At 31.6% G+C, this 9,833-nt stretch overlaps 4 protein-coding genes and 2 non-coding genes across 6 annotated transcripts; 4 read left to right on the top strand and 2 right to left on the bottom strand.

Annotated features, from left to right (window-relative positions):
* Positions 1-258: 258 nt before the first annotated feature.
* On the top strand, positions 259-2,930 carry NAEGRDRAFT_69992 (uncharacterized protein; the record flags this gene model as incomplete). Its single annotated transcript, XM_002674946.1, has 3 exons — positions 259-293; positions 343-1,056; positions 1,241-2,930. 3 exons carry the CDS (start codon positions 259-261, stop codon positions 2,928-2,930), a joined length of 2,439 nt encoding a protein of 812 aa, XP_002674992.1.
* A 202-nt stretch (positions 2,931-3,132) lies between these two features.
* Positions 3,133-4,932, bottom strand: NAEGRDRAFT_50683 (uncharacterized protein; the record flags this gene model as incomplete). The annotated part of the gene is made up of 1 exon (XM_002674855.1): positions 3,133-4,932. One exon carries the CDS (start codon positions 4,930-4,932, stop codon positions 3,133-3,135), a length of 1,800 nt encoding a protein of 599 aa, XP_002674901.1.
* A 106-nt stretch (positions 4,933-5,038) lies between these two features.
* On the top strand, positions 5,039-5,109 carry NAEGRDRAFT_t436. The gene has a single exon. It is a non-coding gene; the product is annotated as a tRNA-Gly (tRNA).
* A 1,682-nt stretch (positions 5,110-6,791) lies between these two features.
* Positions 6,792-7,142, bottom strand: NAEGRDRAFT_69990 (uncharacterized protein; the record flags this gene model as incomplete). The annotated part of the gene is made up of 1 exon (XM_002674854.1): positions 6,792-7,142. The coding sequence occupies one exon, from the start codon at positions 7,140-7,142 to the stop codon at positions 6,792-6,794; it is 351 nt and encodes a 116-aa protein (XP_002674900.1).
* Positions 7,143-8,873: 1,731 nt separating this feature from the next.
* NAEGRDRAFT_t437 lies at positions 8,874-8,954 on the top strand. Its single transcript has one exon. It is a non-coding gene; the product is annotated as a tRNA-Leu (tRNA).
* Positions 8,955-9,366: 412 nt separating this feature from the next.
* NAEGRDRAFT_44662 (polyubiquitin) lies at positions 9,367-9,828 on the top strand (the record flags this gene model as incomplete). Its single annotated transcript, XM_002674945.1, has 1 exon — positions 9,367-9,828. The coding sequence occupies one exon, from the start codon at positions 9,367-9,369 to the stop codon at positions 9,826-9,828; it is 462 nt and encodes a 153-aa protein (XP_002674991.1).
* Positions 9,829-9,833: the final 5 nt, after the last annotated feature.

The raw sequence follows: 9,833 nt of genomic DNA, 5'->3' as shown, positions 1-9,833 counted from the left end.
CTTATCACATTTGAATTGTAATTCTCTCGAAGATTTCACACCAAAACTCAATAAATTCTGAGAAATATCGAATGAGTAAATAGAATAATAATCTGGTTTGGAAAATGGATCAATAATTAATTGACCAATGGTTTCCGCATCGAAATGATCACAAAAGAATTACTTTTTTAAAGTTGAATATTATTTCATTATGGCGCCTTACTAACCGTAAACTTTGTAAGTTCGCCATATCATCATCTTCACTACCAAACAAAAAAAATGAGAAAAGAAATCTCCCTTAGCACATTTTTTAAGTAAGTGTTGTCGCTACCTTATTATTAAATAGAACTGAAAATGTTTAAGGGGAGAGAAGAAACGTAAAATAGATTGCGCTTCGGAAGAGTTTGAGGATGAAGAAGGTGTTTGGGTCTTGATATATGGACCATTTGGAATGTTAAATTGGCCTGGTTTATATGATAAGAAGAATCACAAGGCAACTATTTTGAATGCCGATGATTTAGGTGATTATGAGGTGTTATCGGTCCTTGATTTTAAATTATGTGATTCAGATGTATTCATGACCAAAGTACCTGATTATCTTCAAAGTTCTTGGAAGAGTGCTTTGGAATTAGCGTTTAATAATACAAAAGAGGAATTGATAATGAAACACTTTTTTGAAAAACAAGAAAAGACTGTTATTGATAGAATAGAGGCAGAGAACAATGAAGTTGCTCCTAGCTTGTCAATAAGTACAAAATCTTTTCTTGCAAAAGGCTTGATTTCTCTTAAACCAACAGGCATTGTGTTTGATGATAATAGAGACATGTTAAAAGTTGAAGAAGATATGGAGCGTGTGTTTGATCGAGACAAAATTGAAAATGTTGATTGTCCTATTGAGTTCTCCAAAAAACTGTTCTTCTCCTACAAGAACAACAATCCAACTCCATTACTCTCACCACTCTATGCATTGCAGAACTTACATTTTGAACAGGAATCAGAAATGAACTATCAGGAAACTCTTTCCATTCTGTTTGCCTTTCTTATTAGTATTTCACAGGGAAAATTGACCTCTACTGGGTATGTAATCAATTCTTTTAAATTCTGGAATTGAGACAACAATCACTCGAAAATCAATTCTTTTAAATTCCAGGCAACAATCACTGGAAAATCAAACAAGATTGGCACAATATTTCACAACCAAATATTTCTTACCTGATAAAATACTGACTCGCAGAAATATTATTCAAGACCATGATTGGAGGTGCTTTTTTGGAGAATGGAAACCAGTTGAAGTGGATTCTATTTACGACCATCCAGACTTTAAGAAAATTGTGTTTCTAATGAGAGGATCTTTAAAAGAATTGATGAATAACTTGTTCTCAAATGATTTACTTAATTCAGATACTGAATTGGACACCTTTGGATCGCTCTCAGGTGGGACCAAAATTTGCTTTTTAAGACTTTATCTTGTTCCAAAGAGTAGTAATACTACAATTTTTAGTTATAGTTTTAGATTATTCAGTTCGGAATGGTATGATATTAACACATCGAACGGAAGAGCTAAAGCTGTATCAATACTTCTTCAAATTGGAAAAAACTGTTTGAACAAGAGTTTCAATAATGAAGCCCAAAAAAAGGTGAGGAACATATCTGATACACCAACAACTTCAAAGTCCAATACAGATCCAGGACTTTTTGATATAACGAATCAGTCAATTATGATACATCAATTTTTCCCTCAACGAATGTTATATGAATTCAAAACGCCCGATGAAGCCATTAAACATTTTTCTCAAATACTACGATATCCACTACCTGTTGAAGAAGAAATCCAAAAAGAACTCAAAAGCTCTTGTCACAAAACTTTTCTGAACCAAAAAGGCAGAACCTTACTATTTTTTACTAAGGAAAAACCTTACGAATTGAATATTTATCCAAGGGGACAATTGTGTCCCCATCCTATGAATGAAATTCAATTATTTTTCAATACTGAAGGTGAGAAGTTTACTTATAGGTATTGGTTTCTTAAAGTTTCAATGAGAACAATTGAATATATATATTCTAGAATTGAAGATGGGAACGATCAAGAAGATTTTGAGGATGAAAATGAAAGGAAAGACGATTGTACCGTAGACAATAACATTGATCATAACGATAACAACAATACTTCTCTTTTTAAACTTTCCCAAAGTATTCATGATCTTGATTTAGGATTAGACTTTAGCAACTTGCAAATGGAAAAGTTAGAACAAAAATCAATTCTAGGAACCATACAATATAAGAATAAGGAATCTTATTTCAAGATTACAAATAGAGAAATCGACAATGTGTTTGTAATGAAATTGATGAAAGAAATTAGAGACCCTAATATTTGCAATATTTTCTATTATGGACCTGTAAATAGCCAATTAAATATTACAGTTCAAGAAAAATTATTAAACTATGATGAGCTGATAAAAAAGATGCAAAGTAATCAAGAGTATCAAGGAAATTCCATTATAAGAACAATCATACTGAAGACATTGATAGGGTGTTTACATGCTCTTAAATGCATTCATAATAAGGGCATTGTTCATTGTGATGTCAGTGTTCATAACATTATGTTTAGAATGAAAACCAGTTACGATTTTGATGCTGTTTTAATAGATTTCAATAACTCTAAATGCTTGAATTCCAATCAACAAAGTATATTGAATTACAAAGATGATTACACACCTCAAGATCCGAATATCAGATTCACGGTAAAACATGATATATTTGCACTGTCTGTGGTTATTAAAAAGATAATGGCAAACTATTCCAGGGTTTGTGAAGAGATTTGTAATGACATTCATTTTGAAGAATACAACATTATTCCAATCTCTAATTGTATTAAGAAAATGAGTGCAGTTCAGTATTCAAGAGTTACTGAAGTATTGGATGACGTTGTCTCTTTCTGTATGACCATTTAAAGTCGAACCATTATATTATAATTATATGAGAATAATCAAAAATATGCAACGAACTTAATGATATCTCTAAATGATTTTACGCCTTCAAGTGTTGATTCATTCCTTTGGACATTGTCATACCGCTAGGAGGAGAGTTCTCCCTTTGATTCCTTCCACATCAGCCATAGCTACGTTCAAACCATAGCAACATCTAGGATATGAATTAGTTGTGGTATTCCATTCTTAATTGATTGGATACTTCTTCACTAAGTACATTATAGTCAATATCAAGAATGGTCAATTGTTTCATTCCACAAATGGATTTTGCTCCTTCATCACAAATTTCATTTGAATAAATATAAAGTGTCGATAGTTGATCGAGATTACTTATTGCTTTTGCTCCTTCATCTGTTATTTCATTATAGGCAATATCAAGAATTGTTAATTGTTGCATAGTACTGATATATTTGGCTCCTTCATCTCTAATTCTGTTTCCATAAACAAATAACCCTGTCAAATTATTGAGCTCACTCAAAATTTTGGCTCCTTCAGTTTCGATAACGTTGTTTGTGAGATCAAGTGAAGTCAATTGATGAGATTTGCTTATGAACTTGGCACCCTCAATGCTTATTTGATTTTCAGCCACACCCAGAGTAGTTAAACACTGCATAGTACTTAAATACTTGATTCCCTCATCTTGTATTAAATTATGACCGATTTGGAGATTAGTTAAATTGTCTAATTGACTGATAGATTTTGCTCCTTCATGTCCAATTCGATTCCCATTGATGTCAAGTTGTGTCAAACTCTTCAAATTAGTAATTGATTCAACACTTTCAATTTTGTTATAGCTCAAGTCAAGGAATGTTAAATTCTTCAACCCACAAATTGATTTAAATCCTTGATTAATATTGCATGATGGTACATTAAGTGTGGTCAGCTTTTTAAATTGACCAATACATTCCAAGTCACCATCAGCAATATTTCGACCCCTTATAGTTAGAAATGTTAAATTGGACAGGTGACTAATTGGATCGAAACCTTTTGGCTCAAGGTTAGAACCATAAAATTCAAGACGAGTTAATTGATTCATTTCACGAATGAAATCAGTAGATTTACCATCTAATCCAAGTATAACAAGTGATTCCAAATTGAGTAATGTGCTAAGTGAGCTAAATCCTTTCATCCCAATATTGTTGCAAGCTGTAATGAGATTTTTCAATTGTTTCATTTCACCTAATAATATAGCCCCTTCATCTTCAATTGGATTGTTTCCAATATTTAGATTAGTAAGATGTTTCATTTTACAGAGTGATTTAACACCTTCTGATCGAATATTATTATCCATAACATCTAAATCAGTTAATTGTTCCATTCTACTTATCAGCTCAATACCTTCATTTCCAATCATATTGGTATTAATATCAAGGAATGTTAATTTTCTCATTTGGGCAATGTGAGCTGCTCCTTCAGATTTTAAATGATTGTCTCCTATTTCGAGGGATGTTAGTTCTTTCAATTTACTTAGTTCTTTAGCACCTTCAACACCCATTTTGGTTTGATAAACATTGAGTTTAGTTAATTTACTCAATTGACTGATAGTAATAGCTCCTTTACAATTAATATTATTTAAACTAATATCAAGTTCAGTTAATTGCTTCATTTCACCAATAAAATTGACATCTTCTGCTTCCAAACGACAATAGCTAATTTCTAATCTAATCATTCCTTTCATGAATATTCCAATATTTGTACAAAACCATTTCGCAATCTTTGAATAAACTTTCACATTGGATAAACATGTTAATAATTCACATTTTGACATTTGATTTTTCTGTTCATCATTTAGTTTTTGATTAAAATAAATGGAAAGATTCAACAATGATGAATTGTGTTTAATAACATTTAGCCATTGTTGAGAAATTAATGAACAAGTTGTGAAAATAAATTTCCAATCATTTGCCAAATGGGAAAGAATTTCAAAACAAATATCGTCGGAAAAGAGTTCTGGTTTCTTGATCATTTTTTTTAACTTTCAAAAGGACGCGTACAATTCCTAAAATCGTTTGCTTTAACATAAGCATTCATATTTAATTTTACAAATAGGTAACAAGTCATTTGAACAAGAAGCGTCGATGGTTTAGTGGTAGAATACGGCGTTGCCATCGCCGTGACCCGGGTTCAATTCCCGGTCGACGCATCTCAAGATTGTCAATTTTTGCCTTATCTACAAAGAGTACAACTTCCAATTTTTTACCCCATAAACTAGACATGTAGGGCTACAATTATCTCAAAAATATCTTCTTTAAATATACTAATGATCGAGATAATGCCCACAGTTTTGACCTAATTTTTTTCCAAGGTCAGGATGGACTCAATTGCCTGTCACCCACTCGTTACTTTATTATCTTTGCTCTTCGAATTTATAGATCTTTATCACTAATAACAGACTGTAATTCCTACAAAATTTACTTAATCATCAGTTCCAAACACAATATCCATCTAGAAAGAGACACAGCTTCGACCCCATTTGTTTCTTCTCATTATAATGTGAGCTCATTTAAGTTCAAACTAGAAAAATTGTCCTCAAATCCAAGTATTCAATTGTCCTCTACTGAGGAGTTGAGCAATTTTGTTAGCGGATTTTTTAAGAAACACTCCCAATAAGGAAAAGTCACAAAATCAAATCAAAAAAAAACAAAATCATTAATACCTCCATCAAAACATGTCCAATACTTGTCCTGTTAAATCAATGAAAACCAATTACGTTGTTCTCATGAATCCATTTCACATTGATGTGAAAGATGAGAAGGAATTTGAATTGGGTTGGACTGTTTGCGCAGAATTCTTTAAAAAACAAGATGGTTTCATTCATACTTCACTTCATAAGGCACTCGATATGGAAAAATCTCAATATCAATATATTAATTATGCTCATTGGGAATCTGTTGAGAAATTTCAAAAGGCACTTGGAGAAATGATTGTTTTAGGAGGATGACTCAAATTCCTCATCAAAACTTCCCTGCACTTTACAAGGTACATATCGAAATGTAAAATAAAGTATTTAGCAATTATCTAATTGAACAAGTGAATGTGATGGTTCGAATAATTTTGTCTAGAGGGTACATCGTCCTTAATATCACAGAAAGATGCACCACTCTCAAACATTGCATTACAAAAGATGCTTTTAATCCATGAATAACCATATATTAGGATAGATTTTCCTATTGCAATCAAAAAGACTACAGCACCACAGGTTCCCAAGTTGTCTCCAACCTCAGTACTGATGTGGCTCGACGATGCTTAACTTCTCAAATCGGACGGGATGAGGTGCATTCATCGTGATATGGCCGTAGCCATACACTTCCTCAAATTGTGAAATATAATTGTACCGGTAGTCATTAATTTGAATCCTGAAATATTTGTTCAACAGAAACACATGTCCTGTACAACAATGAAATTGAGCATTGCTTATGACAAGTAAATGCATGGATGTGAGCTTCAAAATATGAAAGTTACATTTTCCAAAAATATAAATAGATAGCAAGTGGGTTGAATGAGTGAAATTGTCTCTTGTTCAATTAAAAAAAAAAGAAACCTACTGCAATGAATACTATAGCTATTATGATTATAGATTCATTGAGCCCTCTTGTACTTTTCCTAATCAATTAATAGTTGAGAATAGAGTTCAAGAGGGCTGACAATTATTTCTCTCACTTAGTATTTGCAGAATTCATCAAATCCACAGCACTCCTAATATCAAGAACAAAACCACAATTATATGATAGCAGATTGAATCATTTCAGTTTTAAATAAATCTCTGTTGTACAATTCACACAATATTAAACTCTTCTCATAAATCAAAGTAATTTACTAAATGAACTACTGCCTCAAACACAGTAGGGCAACTTCAGTTATGAACAATAATAAGATCTGATTCTTCTGGGTATTTAATTCTCTTCTTTTTTTATTTACAAATTTAGGATATTTACATTTAGTTCTCTTTTCAATTGAATTTTTCGAAGATCTTTTCACTGAAATTTGTTTACCATTTAAATTTGCATGATGATAATCAATATTATTACGATGTCTAGTTCCACTTATAATATTTGAAGTATCAATATCAAATAATGGTAATCTTTTAGATAAATCAATTGGTTTAGATCTTGTCCATTCTGTTTTTGTTGGAATTTTATCTTTGGAAGAATGTGATGAAGTATTTCTAGCTGGCATTTTGCTCTTAGTGTTTGTTATTTAGTTATTTTGTTTTGTTGTGGAAATATCATCATCCGATCAGTTATCTATTTACTTCCAAGATGATTTCCACTAATTTTGTGATTCCGATTTTTAACAAGAAGTTTGAATTTTTCTATTAATATTTTGATGAAGGAAATTTAATGAAAATCTACAAAAGAAAATAACAAAATAATAATAAGAAAATGGTCTCAACAAGAAGAAATATGTATAATTCCTCCAATAACACTTCACCAATAATGTTATCCAAGGAAATTTCGGAAATGAAACAAGTAAAACTTCTAAATCTCAATCACATAATACTTTAGAAATGAGAAACAAACAATTCAAAATGTGGTAATCTCCACAACTCACAATTTTGTAAACCTAGGCGATCATTGTAAATAAAACTTAAAGTATTCAATTCTAACATTTTGCTCAAATATCAATCTTCTCAATCTTTGAAAAGCAATATTGGAACTTTTCCATTTTGAATCATCGTTCCAAGTAACTACATTTTTACAAAATCAATATGAGTGTTAAATGAGAATATTGTGAACTAATATACGGCCATATTAAATATTTCATTTTTTTTGATTGATAATCAATTTACTGCCCTTACTACTGTGAGGAACATATTATTGTATTATTTAAATTTCAATTGTTAAATTAGACGGGAAGCCTGCCAGGAATATGGCGACTATCCCGCTACAGTCTTTGACTGTATGAACAGTGAAGGCAACGAATCTATTGATTGTTGGTTCAGTAAGTTTGTTATTTAGAAAAGCTTGCTACGTGACCATCTATATATCACCTTTGAATTTTATCATTTAGAAAGAGATACTTGTGGTTGATCAATAAAAGATCAATTTACGGATTTGAGTCTTCAAATATTTGCTTTTACTTTTTCAAAAACAATAGTATAGTATTAGACTTCTTTGAAGAGGATTAAACACATACCTAGCAAGTGTTAATTTCCATGACAAATGTCAAATCTTTAGAACAACACTTGTCTAACTCCAATACAGTGCAATGAAGATAACTAAACATTTAGTTGATGTTCATTCAGAAGAATTGTGAGCTCAAGATTAGCTTTGAATACACAATCTACATTTAACCATGTTGATTAAAGTAAATTAAAGGAAAGTGTTGATATTCCGATCTTGATAGAATTTAATTTTAGTTTATTGGCAGCTAGGGTATTAATTTTCTATTAATTGATAAAAAGTTTAAGGTACCAATCTGCATGTTCACAAATCCCCCATTCACAAACCATGGCTGGTAAGGAATGCAGCAATCATCTATGAACGAGGAAACCTACAGCGAAGCATGTTTCCAGTTCGATATCATGCTCAAGATATGTGACTACAGAGTCTTCATCTTGGTTAACCTCAAAGGTCAGATTGACTCAAAAAAGTCGAGTTTATGTATTCCTACAGAAAAGATCCTGTAGAAGTACAGTCAATGGTTTTATCAATCTTGCATCCTCAATGATGTTATATTGGTTCTGAAAGTGTAAATTGTTATGCAGAAAAGTTATGGTTAAAAAATTGGGAAAAAATTCAATAACAGATTCAAGAAAATATTTGAAAGAATAAGGCTACCAGTCAGGCTTTCTTGGTGAATAAAGATGATAATACGAAAGTAAGAAGGACCTTCAGTGTAGTTGTGTACTTTAGAAAATAGAATTCTATTTCAGTGTGATAAAGAATGAATGTGAATGAATGTGAAGCAGGGGTTCCCGAGTGGTCAAAGGGGGTAGACTCAAGTTCTACTGCGCAAGCTTCGTGGGTTCAAATCCCACCTTCTGCAGCTTTTGTCTCTTTTTACTTGAGCTCTTTTTATTAAGACACATGAAAGCCACAAAAGGCACTCCAAAATGTCTAGTTGATATGGTAAAAAATTTGAATACATTTATCAAGTATATATCAAGACAATCAGCAATGATTACACCCACAAACATTTCAAAGTGAAAAAATATGAAAAAAATACAATCTAATTAGTTATTCGATATTAACATGCTAATTTTCACCTTTTGTGCTTTTAAATTACAATATATCCCAAGTTCCAAAATTTGTGTAGAGAAACAAAACTAGTTCAAAGCTCAACTAGCTCTTTCAAAGAACTTTTATCTAAAAATACACAAAAACCGCAGATTCACATAAATAGTGGGAAGATTTAGGTTTGAATTTCAACAATAAGAAAAAAACAATTCAAACCAATCATGCAATTATTTGTCAAGACACTCACTGGTAAAACTATCACATTGGAAGTTGAATCAAACGATTCAATTGAAAATGTTAAAAGAAAGGTTCAAGATAAGGAAGGAGTTCCACCAGAACAACAAAGGCTCATCTACGCAGGTAAACAATTGGAAGATGGCAGAACTTTCAATGATTATAACATTCAAAAAGACTCCACTCTTCATTTGGTGTTGAGATTGAGAGGAGGAATGCAACTTTTTGTGAAAACATTGACAGGAAAGACCATTACTATTGAAACGGAATCGAATGACACTATTGAGAATATGAAACAAAAGATTTTTGATAAGGAAGGAATTCCATCGGATCAACAACGTTTGATTTATGCTGGTAAACAATTGGAAGATGGTAGAACTATCTCAGATTACAATCTTCAAAAGGATTCAACTGTCCATTTGGTATTGAGATTGAGAGGTGGTTATTAATAAAT

Source organism: Naegleria gruberi, assembly GCF_000004985.1.
Source record: "Naegleria gruberi genomic scaffold NAEGRscaffold_37, whole genome shotgun sequence".
In the NCBI taxonomy this organism is placed as follows: domain Eukaryota; phylum Heterolobosea; class Eutetramitea; order Acrasida; family Naegleriidae; genus Naegleria; species Naegleria gruberi.
The sequence above is the reverse complement of the archived record's forward strand: the minus strand, read 5'-3'. Positions and strand labels throughout refer to the sequence as shown.